The 23006-nt window shown below is 47.6% G+C and overlaps 1 protein-coding gene across 2 annotated transcripts; it reads right to left on the bottom strand.

Annotated features, from left to right (window-relative positions):
* Positions 1-2434: 2434 nt before the first annotated feature.
* On the bottom strand, positions 2435-14859 carry YDJC (YdjC chitooligosaccharide deacetylase homolog). 2 transcript variants are annotated; one of them, XM_083873628.1, is made up of 6 exons: positions 14799-14859; positions 14009-14181; positions 6016-6175; positions 5256-5355; positions 4174-4351; positions 2435-2765 (listed from the first exon to the last, which is right to left on the bottom strand). In XM_083873628.1, exons 2-6 carry the CDS (start codon positions 14164-14166, stop codon positions 2456-2458), a joined length of 906 nt encoding a protein of 301 aa, XP_083729754.1. In that variant the 5' UTR covers positions 14167-14181; positions 14799-14859; the 3' UTR covers positions 2435-2455. The 2 variants fall into 2 exon arrangements, with proteins under 2 accessions (XP_083729754.1, XP_083729753.1); XM_083873627.1 differs by lacking the exon at positions 14799-14859 and adding an exon at positions 14263-14482.
* Positions 14860-23006: the final 8147 nt, after the last annotated feature.

The raw sequence follows: 23006 nt of genomic DNA, 5'->3' as shown, positions 1-23006 counted from the left end.
GTAAAGCCTCTCAGGTCAAAGACTGCGTCTGTCTGCCTGGCTGTGCTCGGATGCCGCGGGAGGGGACGGACGGGCTGCAGGACTCCGCTCCCATCCAGCTCTGAGCTCACACGGAGACACAGCTCGCTCTCAGTGCTCTTGGTGTGTTCTTCATAGTCAATCGCTAAACTGAGACCTGTAAACAAAGTGCTGGCGTGTCTGGGGCAGCCTCTGAACAAAGGGATCCGGCACCTGTGTGGCTGAAGGCTGAGGAGGAGAAATCCAAGTGCGAAGTCCTACGAAAACTCAGGAAATCAAGCTCTTGTTCTCTCTGGTTCCCTAAGCCATGCTGAATTCTAAACGTGCAGTTGAACATCCACAATGAAAGCAGCGCACTGGTGAAACTACACCCAGGAGTACTGGTATAGGCTTTCTGCAAGTCCATTCTGCTACCCTAATAAAAATTGCTCTCAAAGGCTTTGTGGCATGGTTTTATTTTCACAGAGGTTTGGGAATTAACTGGGATCGTAGAAGTGTTTTAATTTGAACTTGGGTTGTCTTTAAAGCTTTCACAGAACCGCTGAGAAATTTCCTTATCTCCCTATATTTTATGCAATTGAAAGGTTCCCTATTGCGTAGTCTTTTAGTAGTTCATTATTAATTTCTCTAATTAAATGGAAATTTGGGGTTTAATGGTTTTCATTTAAAAATAAGAAATTTATAAAATCAATTTTTTTACAGTACAGGGCTTGGGTAAAGGTTGCCCTCAGGTCATCAGTGCTCAGCTGCCAGGAAATGCATCCAGAATTCCACAGGTGATGGGTACGATCAGAGCCAGTCCAGCGGTTAGAACATGGAGCGGTGTAAATGTTTACAGTCAGGTTTAGAAGCCTCCGTGAGAAGGCGGTGAGAGTTGGGCCCCGCTGGGGCTCTGCAGTGCGGCGCGGCGGGCGCGGGGCGGCGCTGGCGGGCGCGGGTCTGTCCCGGGCCCCTCGGCAGCAGCGCTCGGGGCGTCCCCGGGGGCACCGCCGGCCCTGCCGCACCCGGCCCCGCTCCGACGGCTCAGGCGTTTGCTGGAATATAGGAAAGAATCGGGAAAAATATTTCTTACCGCATCCTTGGTGCTTTTCCTGCTTGTACAGGACAAAAATTTCCTCAGATATGTTATAGGAAAGGTCAGACAGTTCGCATTAATGACAGAAAGGGAGGCCCTGCCAGCGGTGTGGGAGCAGACAGGAGAGTGGGTTTAGTTCACTCGGGTGAACTAAAGGTGAACTCAGGTGTAACTAAACCCAAAAGCCTCCTGAAGCTTTGCAATAGAAAAAGCCTGAGTTTATTTTTCATTTAAAAGAATGATGATCATACTGATGTTTTTTATATTAAAAAACATGGTTAACAAAACAAATTATGTTAAATAGATCACTCTTGTGCAGAGAACGAGCATAAACAATCTAAAATAATTTTTCCCCATGTGAAAGTCCCTACAGGAATGACAGGGCTGCAGTTAAGAATATATCAGCACTACTGAGGCTTGAGTTGGAGTTCAAATGCTCTGGTGACAGGAATAAAAGGGACAAATACAGGGACCTTCTCCACTCACAGCCGTGCTTGTGCCTGGCTTGTGCTTGTCCTGAGGGGCAATGGGTGGTGCAGGACCAGTTGCTGCTGCTCTCATGCACAGCAGTTACTGAAATAGCACATGGGTCAACAGTTGCTGCTCCTGCAAAGTCATCCAAAAAATAAGAAGCCTCTCCAAAAGGCCCGTGGCTGATGTTACTTTCCTGGGGGGGGGGGGGGGGGCTTAGTGCCCAGAGGCAGAGACACCATTGCTGTGGCTCCCGGGGGTGGCTGCAGACCCCGCTGGGCCCCGTGTGGCCTGACTGCTCTGCCCAGAGGAGCCTGAGGGTGACGTGTCCCTGCACCCCTCATTTGTGCAGGTACAAGTGGAGGGGTTGGCTGCTTTCAGAGAACCAAACGCTGAAGGTGTCCAGCCTTCCTGTGGGTGACCCACACTGAGTGGCTGCTCCAAAGCAGCACCTGCTCCCCAGCTCAGTTCTTGTTTTGCCATCGGGTCTGGCAGGAGGAATGTTTAGAGCCCTCAGGGTGCTGTGCTCCGGTGTCTCTCAGCGAGGTCTGTCCCTGTGCTGCTCCTTTGCTGGCAGGAGCTGAGCCCTGGGTGCGTGTGCTGCACTGGGGCGCTGTGCAGGAGCTGTCACAGAAGGAGTTTGGCACATTTTGAGCAGATGTTGTGGGCTTGAAACTGAGAGCTGGGCCTTTGGGGCACTGCCTGGAGCTGCTCACAGCGTGGTGGTGTCCATTCCCAGGCTGTTCACAGCTCCTGTGACACTGATAACAGTGATCTGGCTTCTCTGGACGTTACCAACCACTTGTGTTCAGAGGATGGATGGATGGATGGATGGATGGATGGATGGATGGATGGATGGATGGATGGATGGATGGATGGATGCTCATTTATTTAAAGATCTTTGAATGAACACAGCTGAATGTTCCTGCTTTTGTAATAGCTCTGCAGCTCCGGCTTAATTAACGTCTGGAGTTCATGGAGGCGCTCCCAGGACTGTGAGAAGTCATCTGGTCCTTCCCCACAGCCGCCGGTGGGGGGGACACTGGGGTACCCGGGGTGCACCATCAGCTCGATGGTGCCGCCCCCGCCCGGCGCCGCCCCCGCCCGGAGCCGCAGGACGGCGCTGTCGATGGCGCTGCGGACGCTGCTCACAGACATGTTCCTGCCCATGGTGCTCAGCCCGATGTAAATGTCTGCCCACCTGCAGCCGGAGGAGGAACACGCCTGTTAGTGCTGCACAGGTAGGTAGAGAATTGTGTGACATCCAGTGGATTAGGAACCAGAATTTATCTAAATTTTAAGATAGGAAAGGGGGAGGAGATTTTTAAAACTTTAAACTTAAAAACAGAAGTAAACCCAGAACTTTTCCTGATTGAAACCAGGATCCCATTTCAGGCAGCAGTTCTGCAGGGACAACAAGGCCCAGCACAGCCCCAGCACAGTGTGACAGCACATGGAGTGTTTGGCATCTCTGAGCTCACAGGTGCATTTTATTGTCCCAAAAGGGAAGAGCAGCACTAAACTGAGAAATGCCACACTACCAAAATAACTTAAGCCTGAATAATAACCCTCAGCTAAGTAGAAATAAAAGTGACAAATAAAATGGCAACCACCCAGCTAAAGAAGCCTTCTGCCAGAATGTATCAAAGAGCCGTAATAACTGGACAAACTGTTACTCCTAGAGGACACCACCTACAAGCTGTTTCTTAGCTTCGCACAATTCTTTATTCAAGTCTGGCTGCAAGTGTCAGTTCTAAGTGTGGCCTGGACGAGTCCAGGAGAGCTCAGCCACTGCATGTGAGGGCAGAATGAAAACATTTTTGGAAGAAATCATGGCTGGAGTCTTTACCTGAATGATCACAGAAGAGCCCAGCTCGGCTCTTGTCGAGAAGGGAGAAATGCCAGCCTGCTGCTGGTGTTCAGAACAACTGATACAATATATACATATATATAAAGCCCAGAAAATAACGTTTCCAGTGGAATGAGGAAGTAATGACATCTGCTCCAAAGGACAGGAGACTGCAAGGGTCTCTAGTGAAAGGCCTTTAATACATAAAACACTGTCTAAGCTTTTAAGAGGAGGATTTTATTGGGGAAGGGCTGAGCTTTCCGTGTTTGGCCCCTGAGATGCAGGACACTGACCAGGCTGTTTGCTTACAGCAGTGATCACCTGCTGTGGTACTGGCAGCTCTCAGAGCTTATTGCTTCCCCTTAACAAATACCTGCTTCTAATTGGTCTCTTTCCTGCTACTTAAAACCCTCTCTCTACTATGACAGGAAGATGAAAATTTAGTTCTTGGATACTTTTAAAATTCCATCGTTGATGCAGCATCTCTCCTGAGACGCCAGGCTGATGCAGCTTCACTAGAAAAGCTGAGAAGCATACCCTGAAAAGAACATTCCTTTTCAAGTGGAAAGTGACTCATCTCTGTTCAAACAAAACTTCCTAAGCTCTTGTGCCCCTGGCACTTTTGTGCTCCTCCTGAACCTCTCTCTAAGTCCTAGGAGGAAGGAGAAAGGTGGTGCTCAATTTCTGAAAGATACTATCAGGAACTGATAAAATCTTAATGTTTTACTACAAAAAAAGGGATGAGTAATAACTGTCTTACCTTATTCCATGCTTTGTAAACACATCCACTGTGTTAAAAGAATCTTGTTCTACTCCCAGGTAAAAGTCCATCAGGGATGGTGGAATCCAGTCACAGTTATGGAGGCCTGGCTCTATTGGGACACGTGTGTACTTAATCCCATATTCCTCTAACACCTCTGCAAACACATGCCTGACCTCTGTAAGTAAAACCAGAGACTGCAGTCAGGAGTTGGATAACCAGCTTCCCACGTCCCCTGCAAGCTGTTAGCACAGAGGCTTCTTTCCTTTCTGTGTTTAAGATAATAAAATTCCCTTTGGTTTATCTTCTGCTGAAACCCATCTGTATGGGGGTCAACTTTTATACTGGAAACAATTCTCCCTGAACTTCTGCTGTAGGTGCCTTGTCATTCTTCCTTTCAGCACTGAGCCTTTAGTCCAGCCCCCCTTCTCAGTGAGTGACTCTGGTCTTAGAGAGCACCAGAGGTGACTGCACTGTCAGGAACAAATTCTTCATCAAGTCCTTGTACAGCCAGAGCAAGGTTATCCAGAGGCAGTTAGTACTGGACTGGGAAAACCTGGATTCTTTTCTCACTCCATTTTCCATCTGTGTACCACAATGACTTCATTTGCAAAACAAAGACAAAAGATCCTTGCTCATCTCTAAAGCTGAGACCTGCAGGCAGGGACTGGGGTGAGAACACAACAGACAGGATTGTAGGATCTGAAAGAGCCACCAGCTATTGCAAACTCCAACATTCCAGTTTAAACTGCCCAGTCTGCTGCTGCCTTTGGTCTGCCTCCTTCAATGTGGGTGAGAACAAGGAATTAGGATGCTGAGGAGCATTACTGGTCCTTGGAGGAAGAGGTGTAACCTGGGCCACTTGTGCCATTAATGCTCTGGTGCTGCCATGGAAACACCCAGGGCTCCAAGCAGAGTTTGGGTGTGGGCAGGACTGTGGGGTCAAGTGGGAACATTCAAACTGCAGCTGCCAGCAGGTGTCTCATGGTGGGATTATTGCCCACACAGGGAGATGTGGCAGGGGCAGTCTCCTCTGAGCTGATTTTCTCACCTGCTTGGGGCTGGGAGGATTTCTTTCTTACCTGGGAGAACATGGACGTGCTGGTGCCCATCCATGTGAGGAGGTAGGTGACCTGTCAGCTCATGGAACAGCTCCACCTGGGCCTTTAGCTCCTGCTTCACCTGTGCAGCAGAAACGGGTCAGAGCAAGACCTGGCAGAGGCTGAGAGCAGGGAAGTGATGGGACCTGACTGGCTCTGGGAAGCTGCAGGTGCTGTGGTTGTACAGGGATGTGCAGCACTGCTGGGCTGCCCAGAGCTCCCCTGGGTATGGGGCTCTTTGTGGTGCTGCTTATAGGGATGTTCTAAATTCATAGGATATCTGAACACCCATTTCTGTTTAAAATGGATGCAGTTTTGATCACCTGAAAATGTTCCTCCTTGCTCATGGGGCAAAACCAGTGATCTCACTAGAGAACCAAAACTTCTCAGAAGCTGATGAAGAGCCTGGTGCCTACTTAGGACTTTTCTGTCATTTGCTCTTTACTGATCTTGAGGTTCTTTGTAAATACCTGCTCCAATGGCCTTCCTATCCCCTCAGATAAATAATTAACAGTGTGTACAGGCACTGAACCAGAGAGGAATGGGTTCTCAAAGGCTGCAGAGCCTTTGGCAGAATGAGGCCCAGGACCTAAAAGCCAGCTCAGGCAGCACAGGCAGGACTCATCTCTAAGCCTCACAGCTGGGATTTGGGAAAGGTCCTCAGCTGTTATGTGCTGGGATAAATACAGGCTGATTTGTATCAGCAAGGCAAGTGGTACAGCTGTATGTGGCTTTCTCCTACCTCTGACATATTCAGGAGACCTTTTGATAGAGCTGTTCTGAATCCCATTTTTCCATGGAAGAATCCATCTTGGCTGAGCAGAGAAGAGTTTGTCTTGAGCACCTCACACACAGGGGAGCCCTCGGAGAGGTTGGCATGCAGGCCTATTGGGATGTTGTGTCTGGAAGAGAGTGAAATAAATATCTGCTGAGCTTTGCACCTCCCTCACTGTGGTCAAAGAGGGGGAGATTTAAGTGTGAGAACCAGACTGATCTCAGAGGTGTTGTAGTACTCACTGGACTACATCTTTGTGTCTCTGCTCTGCCAGAAAGGATGGCAGTGACCCCAACCAGAGCAGGACATTTCCAGGTAACCACCCTGAGCACTCTGGCCAAGGCCAGCCTGTGAGTGCCCCCAAACCCTGTCCCTACCCTGGCTCACAGCACAAGGTATCTTGGGCTAAATGCTGTAACTGCACTCTGGAAACTGCAGTCACTGGTAACCAACTGAAAAACCCAGATCTTGCAGCTTTTTCTAAAGTGCTTCATTAGCCCTTGCTAGGTATCCCCTTGAGTTGTTCACCCTGCTAAAGATGGTGCATTGATGAGACACTTGAGTTTTATTTGACAACTCTTAAAACTGCCCTTTAGTAGAATCCAGTCATTTATATATAAACAGTGCCCAAGGAAGCTGTTATGGCAGCAGAGCAGGCTTCAGGTGTAAATATGAGGGGCTGCAGCTGGAATTGCCTGCAGTGGCCAGGCTTCTGTCTACTGGAGCAATCACTCAGTGAGTGACAAGGCTGAGCTGTACAGAGCATCTCCCTGGCACAGCCAAAGAAGGATTAGTGCAAGGAGGCCCACAGTGAAGTGCAGAGCCTTGCTAAGGAGTCACAGGGGTATGATTGATTACCCAGTTGCACTCTGTAACATAAAAAAAAAAAAAAAAAAAAACCCAAAAAAAAAAATAACTATGGAGCTGGTGTGGCTGCAGAACTCCCCTCAGGCACAGGGCTCAGCACAGTGCTGGTGTTTCCCTCTTGGTCTGTGCTGTGGATTCCCCTGCAATGAGAACAGGACTTGTGCGTGCTTGGATTTGTGCTGGGTCTCATTAGCATTTCTGGAAATCCTCAGAATCAGTAGCCAAAACGATGCTTTGAAACTTTTTCCAAGACACCCCGTGGCCTCTGGCTGACCCAGTGAGTGGATGACAGGACTGCAATGTTCCGTCTGTGCTGCCCAGTCTGAGTCATGCTGCAGAGTGAATTTCAAGGCAACAAGGCTGTGATGCTTTAAAACCCTCTTGGAACTTCTGCGCGGAGCTGTTAAAAATGGGTGTGGTCTGTCCCTCGTACAGCCCTTGTACCACAAGGAGAAAACAAAAAACAGTCTCCATTTAGGCCAAGGGTGCAAAACCGAGATCTTGCCCTTCTGTCTGACATCTGAAGCTGACTGATGAAACAGCAGCTCAGTGGAGACACGACTGTGGATGGATTGGACCAAGTCAGAGTCATTTAGCTCATTCAGATCCTAAGGCTTTGGCCCTTGCAGGACTGAAAGTCTTTTTTTCCTGGCTCTTCCATGTCTTGTGATCCACGGTGCAGTCAGTTGCTAGATATACTTCTCAAAGACATAAATGTTAGGAGTCAAGTTGCACACAGTTCTGTGGAACAAAATGAGTCTATTGCGTGATTAAGGAGCCTGAATGTTTGTTTAACGGAGCAAAACAGCTTGTGGAGGAAAAGGTCCTCACTGGATTTTCTGATCTGGTGATTTCTGTGCAGCAGGGCCTGATAGTTTAATTGATGATAAATGTTCATTATAGCAGGAGCCTGAGCACATGTGCACACCAACTCCTGGCTAACACAAGAAGTGGAAGGTGTGTCACTGGGGGTGACAGGCTGCAGGGCAGCACAGGAGCAGCTACAGTGCAGAAGGGATGCTTGGCAGGAGAGCTTCCCCTCCATCCTGCTGGGCACCCTGCATGAGCCCAAAGGCAGAGGGGAAGCCTGTGGGTTTGTTTTGGTTTTCTTTTAGAAGTCCACCCCAGATTCTTTATTGTGTCTCTGGGAAGCTCTTGACTCCATCAGCTGGAATATTATTTGTACCACAGCCAGTGCTGTTTGCAAGAAAAAAAGGATCCCTGTGTTACCATGAATCAGCAGATGGACTTTTTCTGTTGAGTACTCTCTTTCTCATGTGTTGTGGGAGGGCAAGAAATGAACAGCTGAGCCTTTCAGTGCTGTCTCTCAGGAGCATCAAATGAACTGCCTCCAATTGTGCAATGCCTCAAATGCTGTGAGGGAGGCTATTTCCAGGAGAAGGCAAGTCCCTCTGACAGGTGTGGGACACCAAGGAGCCAAGGGCTGCACTGGGGAACATGAGAGCAGCTCCTGGCCAGAGCAGAACACAACCCTGGAGCTGGGGAATGCGCAGAATGTGGAAGTGCAGAGAGAGCTGGCCTTGTCCTCGGGTAAGAGGAGACCCTGACTGTAACATTAGAGCAAGTTTCAGAGCTTTGCCTAACACCAGCTGAATATCTTAATAGTTTTCTCGTGGGGTCAGTCCTGGTTTGACAGACTGTGCATGCTGAGGCATCTGGAGGGGAATTTAATGGCTCTGGGATACAGCACTGAAAGCAAAACTCAAAATGCTGCACATGAGAAACTTGTTCAGAAATATTCATCTGTGGGAGGTGCACAGAAGAAGGCATGCTGGGAAGGTTGTGAGGATTTGGAGAGGAGGACAGTTCAGTGGGTACCGCAGAGTTCTACTGCAGGCTTGCAGGGAGAAAAGTCAAGGTGCAGGAATATCCTGAAAGGGCCCACTTTTCAGAGTGCATATGTTTTTTTCTGCTACAGAAGAACACTTTATAGTTGCCCACATCTTTCAAAAGACTAAAATATCTGCTTATTTGTTGGCTGAAATAGTGAAGCAGAGACCAGCAGCTCAAGCAGCTTACATAGCATGTGATGCTGCCCTGGGACCAGAGCTCAGCTGTTGTGGGCTTGGCCTCATACCCACTCCTCTGCCCAAGCCCTTTCCAGATGGGACAGGGTGAGCCCTGCTGGTCACTGCTGGTCATTAACTGCTAATTGCTCATACGAGATGCAAAATAAAAAGATTGGCATTGGGCTTCAGGCAACAGTTTAGTTTCTGCATGCAGCTACCATTGCCAAAAGAAAATGATGTGAATAATCTACTTGGTGTCTCTAAATCCTTTTTGATGACTCTTTCAAGCTGCAATGACCCTTCCAGTCTGTTTGGAGAGGCCTCCCTGTGTTTGCAGGTCTATCCCAGTGCCCTGGGGAATGCAGAGGTGTGAAGCAGAATTTAGCACAGGGGCTCACTTCACTCCTGATAAAGCCACAGGACATTGGCTACAGGTGTATGATCCTACAGCAGGAGCAGCATTACACTGAGCTGCCTGGGAACTTGGAGAGAAGAGGTTCAGGCCACTGAGGTTAACGCACTTGTAAGCTGTTTGCACTGAAAGTTGGCTGTTACCTCTGTGGTTCTCTTCTCAGCATTCCCTGTACAGGTGGGGGAAAAAAGGAGAGGCTGGTGCAGGAGTTAATATCCTTACAGCAAGTGCTAGGATGAGCATGAAGGAATTCACTGTGGAAAGATTTCTGAGTCAGCAAGGCCCAGTCCAGTTATCAAAGAGAGAGGAAATACAACCAGTTAAACTACTTAAAGTGCTTCCTTTTCAAGTAGTTGCTTGTTTTGCCACATGAGTGCCCTGAACAAATTGCTGAGGCAATGTGCAGCTGCAATCCCTGTTCATTGGCATCCTGGGCAGCAAAGGGACCCTGGGCACTGCACTGAGTCACTCTGGGGCTGGTGGATGAGTGTCCTGGGTCCTGCCTGGCCATGCCATGGGACTCTGTGTGTTGCTGGGAGCAGTTGCCATGGCTGTGGGGATTATGAGATTTGCCAAGCACTGTTCCAATTGCCTTGCTGAAGGCTTCATGCTCTGGCATAAGCATGGCACTTTACCCTTTCCCTTGACGGATAAACAGACCCCACCTTCAACATCCTATTTGTATCATCCAGGAAACTGTTGATCATCAGGTTTCAACCCAAGTGTGACCCAAGTCAGAGCCTCATGTAAACATCTGTATCTAAACATCTCACTTCAGTGAACACTCAAGTGTCTGAAACCAGACAAAGCAAGGCTTTGAGCAAAAATGTGCACTTCTTAGTTTCCTCATGTTGGCCTTTGCATACTTCCTCACTTCACACACTTTCACCATTCAACAATATCTGTCTTTCATCAAACAGCATATCTTCTTGCTCTATTACTGCTAAAAAGCTATTTCTTCTGCCAGAAATGCTCTAAACCCTCTGCAGTGTTAAGAGCTGATGCTGTAACACAGCTTAGGGACTTGAGTTTCTGTTGTAATTACACCTTTGTATTGAGTGCAGCTCCTGTGTCTGTGGCCCTACGTCAGAAAAATGGGCTGTTGCCAGTAAAGTCAATATGATCTGGGACTCCAGTGTAAGGCTTCAGATTGGGTCCCACCCCTATCCAAACAGTTCAGCAGAGGAACTGTCTGCTGTGTGATTAACAGTCACATAAAAGGGTGATGAGAAAGCATGAGAGATTTCTAAATTAGTCTGATGTTCACTGGGAGGGTCAGAATTAAGCCACAATTTACACACACATTTTGCAATTAGTGTTGATGGCAAAGGAAATGAAAACATAGAGAGCAATTAAATGTGGCTTTGTTAGATTCTTCTGTTAAATGTACCCAGATGTTGTGGGGGCTTTGGCTGATGTTCAGTATTTGAGCTGCAAAAAAGCACCCAGGAAGACTGAGGTTGTGTTCTAAAATATGTCACTCTTCATAAGCCATTTGGACACAACGAGATGGAAAAAGGTCCTAAGGCTCAGTGATACCTGAGCTGTTTGATATAAAAGGGAGGGGTGGGGGAATATGGCAGCAAACTGTCTTAGGTGTCTCTATTTCTCTCTCCATATTTCTAAGGAAAAATTAAGGCATCTCTGCATTTCAAGATACAAAAATACCCTTCCAGTTTCTGGGAAAGACTCTGGAAAAATCACCAGGAAGTCTGGCTGACTTCAAGGCAGGGCCTGTTAAGTAGAAAATTGAGATTACATTATATGGATAAGCAGGAAATCACAGTCAGTTGAGGCCCCATAAAGAGAAAAGCTTTGAGTTACTGAAAAAAACCCTCAACCCACAATGGCAGTCTGTTCTCCCACCTGCTGCACTGGTTATGTTCTGCTCTGGCAGATGCTGTCAATAGGTTTGACATTTGGTGATGGATCAGACCTCTGCTGAAACTTCTCTGCTGCCAGAAATGAGTGTGCCCCTTCTTTCAGCCCAGTTGTGACAGTGGATGAGGAAAGCCCAGGGTGCTGAGCCTGAATGTTGGGGAAGATGTATTTTTTACTGCTTGGTTCTGCTGTTGGCTTGTGTTAGAGCTGATACAAAGATCTGCTGACTATCATCACATATCTGCCAAGGCTTTTAATCAAGACTCAGGGCAACAGATGGTATATCCAGAAACTACAGAATTATTGTGAAAATGAAAGGAAAAAAGAAATTTCAGAGGAACTGTGTTCCTTTCTGAAGGATGCTGAGTCCTAACATTGTAGGACAGTGTGAGGTGCTTAGCAAGGAGAAGTTGTCTACTTATTAATTAGCTCTGCCTGTGTCCAATTAACTGAAAACCAGGTGAGGAGTGAGAGCTTAAGGTTTGCAGTGACAAGCAATCATGTCATAGACAGTTTATCAAATAGATAAAAAGCAGTCCATCACTCTGACAATCCTGGCACAGTGTGTGTGAAAGACCAAAATCCACAGCACTGGAATGTGCCCCAGGAAAGGACAAGCTACTTGCTTCAAGCCTCTTCTCTCAGCTGGGGATAGATCCACTCTTCCTGCTTATGCCACTGCTCAAGGCTGAATAGGGGAAGACAAATGTGGGGATTAAAAAAAAAAAAAAAATAAACCAGGCAGACTTTCATCCCACAAAATAAAAAGCTTCAATATTTACAGTGGGATGGGAGACAACACAAGCAGGGGAAAGAGGGAATAATATTGGCAAGGTAATGAAGCAAGTGACACTTTCCCATTCCTGCACCAGAAGATGAGAAGGACTCAATGAATTTCTAGCAAGTCTGACCTATTTGTCATCTGTGTAGAAAGTTTGCATCAGCCTTTACAACATGAACAAACATCTCAGAGGTGACACAGGGGTTTGTTTACACACACAGGTGCAAATTAGCAGTAGCTGAACCTGGGCTTGCATTACAACCTGAGGAAACCTCTTCTCCACACCTGCTAATGCTCCCTCCATGCCTGGGTAGGGCTGAACACACCTGCAGAGAGTTACACAAATGAGGAACTGTAGAACCTGGGCTGTTGATCTTCAGAGCTGGCAGATGTCCCCAAAGTCACCCTGCTTATATGCTCAGAAATAGATTAAAATCCATTTCATTCACATTGACAATTCAAAATTACATTACTCCCACACAAAAAATCAAATTGTAGCAGCATGCTGCAGCCTCTGCTGTCCCCTGCCCTACAACCTGGCTTTTCACACCCGTATCAGCTGCCAGCACAAGTGTCATGACCTGAATTCAAAGATGCTTTTTAACCCCCTGATTACATGGCCTACTTCCTGGCTATGGAAACCAGGCCAGGTGGATTCTATTTTAAAAGCCTGCTAAAGACCATGACTAAAATAGCTGACAACATTACTAGAGCACTGGGCTTAAAGGGTTTCACAATGCCTCTGTGTCTGAGAGATGTGCTGGCTTTATCTCTGTGTTTTATGTTTCATTTGCTAACAGGATTTTAGGAATCTCATTGGTGTCGTGCCACTCCCCTTCTCATTCCCAGGCAGTTCCTCCCTCGATATTTGTGGGGAATCTCTAGCCTTTTTACAGACCAGTTTGCCACTAACACCACACCCTGCTTTCCTCCACTACCCTACACCAAAGAAGCTACAAGCAATTTCCAAGTACCCCTAAAACAACAGGAAATTGAGGAGAGATGCTCAATGACAACAAGGACAGCAGGACTCTCATGAAACTCTCCCCCACAGCAGCTGCATTTGAAGCATAAGGCCTCAGCTTACTTAGTAGGAGTACAGCTCCTTTCCTTTTCTGCTTTCCTAAATTGTTTCTCAACCCTGATGTTCTCTCTTTCAGGACATACTCCTGCTTCCAAGTGCCTGCCCACACCAGAGCTGAAGCATTAGCTGGGTTTTACCTTCTAAATACAAATAATGCTTCCTGATAAAGGATTTGCTGGACTAGATCATGAGACTGCCACGTAGCATTTGATCTGCTGCAGAGCTAACTGTGCCAGCAGCCTCTGAAGTTGGTGAAGAAGTAAAGGTGATAGGTACAAGGTATTGTCCCTTTCTTTGTGTATGCATTTTTACAGATGTGTTTACCAAGCCTAGAATTAATAGAAATAATGATGTGCTTTTAAAAAAAGTTTATGGAGTGGGGAAAAAGTCAAGTTTTCCACTGCCCAGGTTTATAAATAAGCCTTTGCAGAATCACTCCTTTCCCTGATTCTGCAATGAGCGTGGCTGACCTTGTGCTCAACCTGGGTGAAATGGATCAATTAAATGAGATTTAAAGACTTGTGCTTTTATGCTCTTATAGTTTTAGGGGTAGTAGATTGGTCTGAGTATATAATGTGCATTTTCTTTCTGATTATGCATCTTTTAGAAATGTGGAAGGAGAAAGTCTGGCAAGCCCAAATTCTACTAGTCAAATAGTGGAAATGGCTTCCCATCCTGAGGAGGGGAAAGGTGCAGTGGCTAATACTAGAGAGACCATTACTGGTATTAGTTAGCAGATCACTGGCTTTACTATGAAGAGTCTTAGTAAAGGTGTCTGAATACAGTTTTCTTTTACCATCCTGAGCTATGATACAGTGTTTATTCTGGGGCTACAAAATACAAAATATTCCAGGCTTGTTTTTTCGTGGAGGCCGTCCACAAAGGAGCTAAAGAAAGTATCTTACCTCCTTGCCAGCTCGGCTGCATCTGCTGCAGCACTTCCGTTGACTAGAAGGGACACGTTAGATATGGCACCAGCCAGGAAACAGTCCACAATGCCTTGGTTTCTCCGAGGACAATAGCCGAAGTCATCTCCGGTTACTATGAGCTTCACCTGAAGCATCCTTAGATGTCATCCCTGGCAAAAAAGTAAAAGGAGGTTAAATGGGAACACGCGGCAGTCTGCAGATCACAGGCAAACAGGAAAAGACGGGCTTACCGGGGGCGAACCTTGCGGTGACTCAGCCCTGACTAAACTCCTCCTGCTCCACCTCAGCCGCCGCTGTCTCGCAGCTCGCACAGCGGTCTGATCTGCGTGTGGCCTCCGGGCTCACACCCACCATCCCTGCCCGCTCCTGCCTGGGAGCAGAGCCGTGCCCTTCCCTGCGGGGAAAACCCTCCGTGCGCTCTGCACCTCCGCGATGAGGAGCGAGCGGAAGCTCAGGGACTCGGTGGGATGATTTAATCAATCGGGGGTGCGTCAGAGGGTCAAATTCCATTCCCGGGCACACCCTCGCCCGCGGTGCCCAGTGAAGCGACACGGGTGCGGATCACCTGAGGCAACCCCGCCGCCGTAACATCTTCGCGGGCACCCATCTCCGGCTCCATCGGGCGCGGCCGGATGGGATGCGGGCCGTGTCCCCGGGGAGAGCCGGGCCGGAGCGGCCTCCGGCGGCCCGGCCGTGCCTTCCCGCTGGGGCGGGGGCGCAGGGGGCTCGCCAGCCCTCCTCCTCCCGCGCCCGGGGCGCTGCGTACCTCCGCTCCGGCCCGCTCCGGCTCCCAGGGCCGCCGCCGGGTGTGGGGGCCGCGGCCGCCGCTGCCCCGGGGGAGACGCTGGCCCCGGCGGCGGAGCTGTGCCCGCGGCTCCCGGCCGCGCATCCCCCCTGCCCGCGGCCCCGGGCGGGAGCTCCCGCGGCCAGCCGAGCACGGGGCGGCCCCGCCGCGGCGCCGGCGCCTCCGAGAGCGGGAGCGGCGGGGCGGCCCCGCCGGCGGCCCCTGGTGGCGGCGGCCCGCAGCGCGGCACGGCACGGCACACGGCACACGGCCCGGCACGGCACACGGCCCGGCACAGCACGGCACACGGCCCGGCACGGCACACGGCCCGGCACAGCACGGGGCACGGCACGGCCCGGCAAGGCATGGCACGGCACGGCATGGCGGGGCACGGCCCACGGCACAGCCCGGCACGGCACAGCTCGTGCCGCTCTCTGCCGTGGTCTCTGCTCCAGACTCCCCGGTGGCTGAGGGTGGGACAAGCAATTCGGTTCGTGCTCCGTGCTGGCTTCAGCGCTAAACTGATGATCTCAACCATGGCGTGGATATATAATCCTGCAATCGGTGACCTCACAGTAGCCGCTGGCTTGTGTTCCCTGCCTTGGTTTGCTGGCAGTGTGCACTCAGTCTGACTTGAGAGCCACAGGGCAGCAAACCCCGGCCGGGAGGTCCCACAGCTCTTGGTGCTGGGCTAGAGAAGGGCAGGGAGAACAGACAGGAGTTTCACGAAGGGTAGCTTCTAACATGCTGTCATTCAGTGCTGGATGTCAGCCAGTTCCCCATCAGGCCGCATGTAAAATCTTGTTTGTCTTGGCATTGAACTGCTTTTTCTTACTGCAGAAAAACTATTCTGGATCTACCAGAACGAAAGTGCCAAGTACTCAGCTTGGAGTGGAGAGTGGAAGATACTGTTAGCCTGCATTTTTCACCTGTGGAAGAGGATGAAGTTCTATCAAAGCAGAACAACCCCCTCCTTGGTCTGTAGTGTTATCCCAACATATTCACCCACTTCTGATATTGCAGGAGAAACAACAAACTCATGTTTAGGGTAGGGAGAATGGCAGCTCAGAAAGTGCCATGGCAACATGTCCATGGATCCAGGGTAGCTGTCTTGGTTTTTGCTGTAACTCATTCCAGGAAGCAGAGATCACACTGGGGCTGGGACTCTTGCATGGATGATGGTGGTAAGTGCAGAAACAGCTGATAAGCCAAGAAATGGCTTCTTGGAACAGCAGCTGGAGTGAAATAGGTTGGAAAAGGCTTTAAGGGTTGTTTCTGTGGGAAAGGACTGACAATCCTGCTGTTTAATTCATGTATAAAGAATGTATAAAGAAACCAAAGCCTCTAGGTGTGTTCTTTTTCAGCAGTATTCAATTCCTAAAAGACAGCCAGTGTGGCCATGCCCCAAAGTCAAGGATATGACTTGTAGGCACTGGCAGAGACTGACTGTCTTCAGCAAAGGAAGAACTATCAATTTAGAGACATAAAAGCACACTTCAGCAGAGGAAATTGCACCCTTTTCACACCTGAAGTTTGAAACATCTGTGTGAGGACCTATACACCTGTGAGAGTAGTGGTTTTCCAGGAATGCCTCCTAACAAGGAATTTGGAATCACTGAGTTGAGGTAGGTTGCAGCCCTGTTGATATTTAGGCTCTCATCAATTGCAGTCCGGGTAGTAAACTGCTAGAGAACTTTGCTTCCATTAGCCTGAGGGTACTTTGAGGGGCAGCTAAGTTTTGGATGGCAATTTGGAAGTTTATTTTGATACTTTGGAGGAGAAAAATAAAAGCAGAATGGGTTGTAGCAATATTATTCATGGGAAAAATTAGTTCCTAGGCTGTGCTCGCCCTACAGGCCCTAAAATGGGCAGCATTGGGAGACTGGGAGTATGGGAGACTTCTGCTGCATCAAGAGGGGATATCAGCTGTTTGTCACTTTCTTACTCTTTCTTGCTCTTCCCTGTTCATGTAAATGAGCAATGACTACTGGAAATGATGATGAGACCTGGAGACAGCCTCCTGCCTCTTCAGTGACATTTTCTCTTAGAAAAAAAAAAATTATCTGAAATGAAATTCAAAACAGGTCATGCTAAAATGCTGTAGACAACTTGCTAAATCTTCATTCAGGCAATTCCTGTGAGCTTTTCTGTCATTTGATAGTTGTATGGTTTTGTTACAGAAAAGTTTTTGATGTTCTGTAAAGGTTTCCAGTGCCCTTGGCATTTCAGAGGGGATATTTGTGCAACTGCTACTTGCTTCTTCTTCTGGGAGATGAACATCACAGCCTGCCCACATTCCCCAAGAGGCTTCACTTACTGATGAGTGCTGTTACTGTAACAGCTGAAGTCAGCACAACTCTCAAGTAATGTCATGAATCATAAAATAAGTACCTCCTCTCTTTGCCAATGCAAACTCTGGGGTTTTCTGCCTCTTTCTAGAACTGCCAGTGCTCCCTGACTCTGCACAGGTGAGAGGCACGACATAAGAACCTTAGACAAAGCTTGCCTTCTCAGCCTTCTTAACCTTAGTATGCATTTAATGCTATTAACAGTAACATCCTTCTTAAATATTTAATGCACTTCCTGGAGGCTTTTCTTTTCTGATTTCATACCTGTTTATCCAGCTCTCCTTCCTGCCACTGGAGGCAAACATTCCCCAGCAAGCAAGCCTTGCCCCTTCGGCCCATCCCCTCAGCCAGCAGCAGTGCATCCTCTGCAGCTGCACTCACAGCTGAGCCCCACAGAGCCCAGAGGGGAAAGGCCCTTACAGATTCCACCTGGAGCTGAAAGGCAAGGCAGACTTCCTCTGGACAGTCTTTCCTCTGCAGTGAACACAGGCACATATTTCTGGTGGAGCTGCATAAGCCAGGACATGGACTAAGGAGAGGCTGCATCTTGCAGCTTAACTAAAACAAAGCACAGCCCTACCTCAGCTTGGTTGCAAAAGCCAGCAGGAGCTCTCACCATCCTCAAGTGTTTTACTGCTTTTGAGCTTGAATTTCTTTCCCTGAACTTTGAGTTAATCAGTAGCAAATTTCGAGGTTTCCTGTATTTCACAAAAGTGTTTTCCAACAATTACTGCTTCCAGCAAGGCTTCTGTTTACATGTTGACATAAAAAATGTGTTTTCTTTTTCTTGTTCCCTTGGCCACAGCTGGTTAGTTCATTTGGGATTACAATGGTGGCACAGTAGGACTTTGTTTGTCTTTTCCTTGAATGAAATTTTGTTGAAAGTGTGAACCGTAAAAGGCATTGAAATGAGACAAGTAAAATACATTTTTAAATGAAAGGATGTAAACATTTTCTTCTCTGCCCCAGCCTCAAAGATTTCATAAATCTTTGAAGTTCAGTGGCTTCTGTAGAAATGCTTAAACTACAGTTTTTCATCCATAGAACATCTTCCTCCATCAAAAAGGGCTGAAATCCCCAAACTCTGGGGTACATCTGCTAAGAGTGAAATGCTTCCCTGCTTACCTTGTGACACAGACAGGCAGTACCTGCCACCTTCCCTCACCTGTGTCTGAAATACCTGAATTTACACCAGCACAAAATAATGCCAGTACCTGGAAAGGTGTGCAGTCCTAGCAAGGTGGCTGAAAGGCAAAATTTGCCATTGTGATCTTCTTATTTACTTGAACTTGGCATTAAATTATGGAGGACTGCTAAAAGCACCAAACTCAAACCCCTCCTGATGCACCTACCAGCCTTTGGTCCTTGGTGATACTTTGGCTCATTGATGGTGAATTTTAATCCATTCCCCCTTTTTACAGAGGGTTATTACCTCTCTGCTGGATTTCCTACAGGGTCTAATGTGTGGTAAAAATTAATGTTTGAATAAGAACTAAGCTGCAGTATCTGTGACTTCTAACTGGGGTTGAGATGATGTAAAGCCTGCACATTCCTGCCTCTTTGCCTGACCTTGAGGTCTATTAAATATACGAAGGCACCTGGTCAAAAAACAGTTAAGATTGGAAATATTTCTCCTAGACAATTAAATGATGGGTCCTAAATAGGTACTGTTTGACTGTGCACATTAATAAGTAAACCTAAACTATCTGATTCCATTAACTGTTTGATTGCATCAGGAATCCAGTTTGACCTCTCTGGAAGTCATTATACTATCTGGAGCTCATTTCTTGGCATTTATAATAAAGGTTCCTAGAGGAAATTATCTCTATTGAGGTCAGAAAAGAGCAGGTTATATAAAAGATGCATAGATGTTCAGTGGAATTTTCAGAATTACATTAATATTTACCTACCACTGAAACAGATGTCTAAAGGTTTTTCAAATCCCATGAAGAACTAAGTTATTTTAAAAGCTGCCTGAACTGATGTAACATACATTTTTACATTCTTATTCTAAAATAGAAGCTAATCATCAAAACAACAGTTCCAGTCCATGCCTACAAATTCTAAATAACTTCCTCAGCTTCAACTTACACTGTCTAAACAAAAGCAGAGTTAAGCTGAACCTGATTTTTACAAATGTTGGTCATTAAAATGAATTAAAGATACTAGAGGCAGGTCCTCATGTTATGGGGGGGAAAAAGGAATCAATGCAAACATCAGGAACACCTCAGCAATCTTACTACACAGGTTAATCTGGCAGATCACTTACAGTGATGGTTGTCGCCTCCCAGCATCACTGAAAACGTGAAAAATCTCAGTTGATTGAATAGAAATGCAGATTAATTCCTTTTGGGTTCTGAGGGGAGATGCCTTGCTCTTGAAGGACAAGTGTCAGGCAGCAGAGTGGCCAAGAGATGGTGACAGTGATGGGCACAGATCACCAGGACTCTGCAGAATTTCCCAGGAAATCCTCTCTACTTCTAAGACTAGAAATAGAAGACAGCAATTAAAAAACATCAAATCTTCTCCCCCGGATGAAAAAATCTTCATTTTAAATATGTAAATATGTATATGCTAATACTTTTTTTGTCAAATGTCTTCTTATTTACTTACTCTGCTTATTCTTACATTATGTTTGTATCTAGTGAATGCAAAAAAAAAAAAATCTAAGCAAATTATTTTGGTTATGTTGTCCTTAAAAAACTTTGGCTGAGTGATAAGAAACTGGAATTCTATGAATTTTTGGCAAGCCACTTTTTGTCACTTGGATTTCTCCCCAGGTGACAGCATTTTATCATTATTACTCCTGTTCCTTGTTTGTATGAGGCTTAGGGGTCACAGTTGGAAGAGCTCTGTTGTAGGGAATGCCAGTGGAGACAAATGTTTCATCTGAAGTGAGGTTTATAACCAGCTGTTCCTCAGTGTGGAGTGAAGGAAGGAGACAGGAAAAAAAAAGCACAGAATCTTTGCAGATCTGATTGTCTACAGTTACTCTGTTGAGTTCAGTACAGCTCATCTTTATTGACATCAGAGAAGGGACCAGATGCAGAGAAAAGCCAGTGGAAGAGCTCATGTGGGCTTGTTTCTGTATCAGGTACTAATGGCTTTAGAACTGACCCTGACTGTTTGGCCTAAGGTTTGTGTTGGTCTGCGAAGGAACCCAGAGGCTGCCGTAGTGCTCTCCATAAATCAAGGGCTGTCTATACCAAAAGATGCTTTTTGGGCTGTAGATCACCCAGGAGTTCCCAGCTCTGCTACCTCAGTTGTCAGTAACTGCTCCAGCCATGCAAAGCAAACAGAACGTTTAAAGCATCTTAAACAAAGGCCAACATGAAAACTGTGTCATTTTTCTATAATCTGTTGCTTTGGGTAAGCATACACCCTCTGAAATTTTCTTTTGCCACAGATTTTTCATTCCTGCATGTCAAAAGCATTTGGCACTGCTCAACCATTTTTTTCAGAGAGGGCCAGGTTACACCTACAGCTGCACCTGAGTGGAAATGGTAGGAGTTTCCAAAACGCTTGAAAATCAATTGTGCAAAAAGAAGAGGGGGGGATGTTTAGCGATTGAAGGCTTTGTAGTTGTATTTTACATTCTCCTCTTTTACAGCACCACTGAATTGTTTTGTCTCTGTGCATAAATAAAAATCATAAAGAGATTCCTATCAAAAAACGCTGATGTTCCCATGACTAAGGTAAAGCCACATAATTTCTGAGGCAATTTTACCTGGAGCTTACAGCAATCTACCAGAAACAATAGAGGGCCCTGTGGCAACGAGGGGGTTGTTAATTGCCGCGGGTGTTTGGCGTTGATGGGCTCTTTGTTGGCAACCGTTCTAACCCAATTATGTTTCTAAAGTGGGACTGAAAAGCATTGTAGGGAGCACCATGTAAACGGCACTAAATGCACTGAGACTGAGCGACCTCCCAGAAAGATAGACAGGTGCCAGCTAAAGCCCCATATGATTGATTTTCCATGGCTAAAATGGCAACCACAGACATCTGGTTTTGCCCCAGTTATAACAACAGAAGCAAATGTGAGCTCTTGTCTCAGTTAGAACAGCAAGGCTGCTTAGAATGACATAAAAATATGGCATTTGACTGTCAGTGGGGGATCTTTTGCTTTTCTGTGTGTAAAGCTTTATACCTCCAGCACTAGGGAATGAGTTTTTAGTCCTGAGAAAAGCATTGGCATTTAAGTCAGAGAGTTTTCTGGCCTGGCATTTAAGTCAGAGTTTTCTTAACTGTAGGTATAGCTATGTAAAACAGGCCAAAGCCAGCACAAAAAAAATCTCTAACCATTCAATCGAGTGGTATCACATGGGCAGGAAAAAAATCCTTGCAGCATCAGGACTGGTGGAAGAGAGAGTCAGCTGAGCATCTTATGATGTTTGCACTACCGAGCAATACCAATGTGCTTCCTAAATCATCCTATAATATCAAGTGCAATGTTCTTGGCTGTTGCAAGGGCAATGTACTATTATTACAAAGATTTAAGTCCCAAGCTGGGAGTCCTTCTACCTGTTTCCTTGCCACTAAGAAGATCAAAATATTTTGCTCTTTTAAATTACTTTGAATTCTTCTCAGTTTTAAGTGACACACAAGGCTGTGATGTGGTACGTGGGTCAATCCAAGGAGCAGTTTTAGATGCAAAACATGTAGGAGTTCATATGTCCCTTTGTCAATGGCTGCCTCTTACGGAGATTTTTGGGGGTTTTTTGGGGAGGAGGTATTTCTTCAGCTTGCAAGACTATGCAATAAAGGACAGTATGTATGTTAATTTATGCAGGTTTTTTTTCCTACAGAATAGAGCTTAATAATCTCTTTGTTATAAGAACTTTGCAAGACACTGAAGCACAGAAGGTGAATTTTGGGATCCAAAAGCAAAGACGTTACGTTATTGCTGCAGCTTAATGTTACAGCAACCATTGTTATTTCTTCTGTAGTGTTTATGCCCTATAATTAGAAGCTCTAATATAATCCAGAAATTACTGGAGCTGTGTTGTACTGTCATCCAAGTCACTTCACAAAGATTAATGCCCTTTGTTTTTCAACACTGTGTTACTTTTCTCTGTAAACCCCCCCAAATGGGTAGATATTTCCTCCATTCTAAGAGCCAGAACTGCAGGGAGGAGCAGAGCTAAATGTGCCGCCTGCCAGCTCTGAGCCAGGCGTGGCCTGAACGGAGCAGCAGGGCCCGATTGACCCAACAGCGCCAACTGCGGCTGCCGAGGCTGGATCTGAACACTGCCCCTACCTGGCCGTGACCTCAGAGCCCCTTTGTCTCCGTCACTGCTCTCGCTGTGAGGACATCTGTCCTTCGCGGGCTCTGGCCGAACAGTCCTACCCACAGCACGTTTCCCGCCCTTTAACACCCCCTCAGCCTGAGCCGGCTGTAATTTCTCATACAGCCCAGACCACGTTAGACGGGAGGGCAGCAGTGACACACCTGGCCTCTCCTCCTACGCTCTCAGCAAGGGCAAACTGGGCAGGCTGCAGAGCCCTGTGGGCGCCGCCCCGGGGGTGCCGAGCAGCCGGCGGTGACTCCGCTCCGGGCCCGGGCCGGGGGGAAAGGGCCCGGGGGGCCCGTGAGGGAGCGGCGCCCGCAGTTCTCCTTCGCGTCCTTCTCTGGGGGCCGCCACGCCGCGGGCTTCGATTGGCCATTTCCCTCCTTGCCGGTTCACCGCTGCCCAATGAGAGCGCGCGGCGGGGAGGGGAGCGCGCGGGGATTGGCCGAGCGCGGCGGTGGGCGGGGCGGTCGGCGGGGAGCGGAAGCGCGGCGCTGAGGGCGGCAGTGGCGGCTGAGGCCGAGGGGGCGGCGGGCCCGGCCGGGTGCGGCGCG

Source organism: Zosterops lateralis, assembly GCF_965231275.1.
Source record: "Zosterops lateralis genome assembly, chromosome: 17".
NCBI lineage: Eukaryota > Metazoa > Chordata > Aves > Passeriformes > Zosteropidae > Zosterops > Zosterops lateralis.
This window is presented reverse-complemented; position numbering and strand designations above follow the sequence as displayed.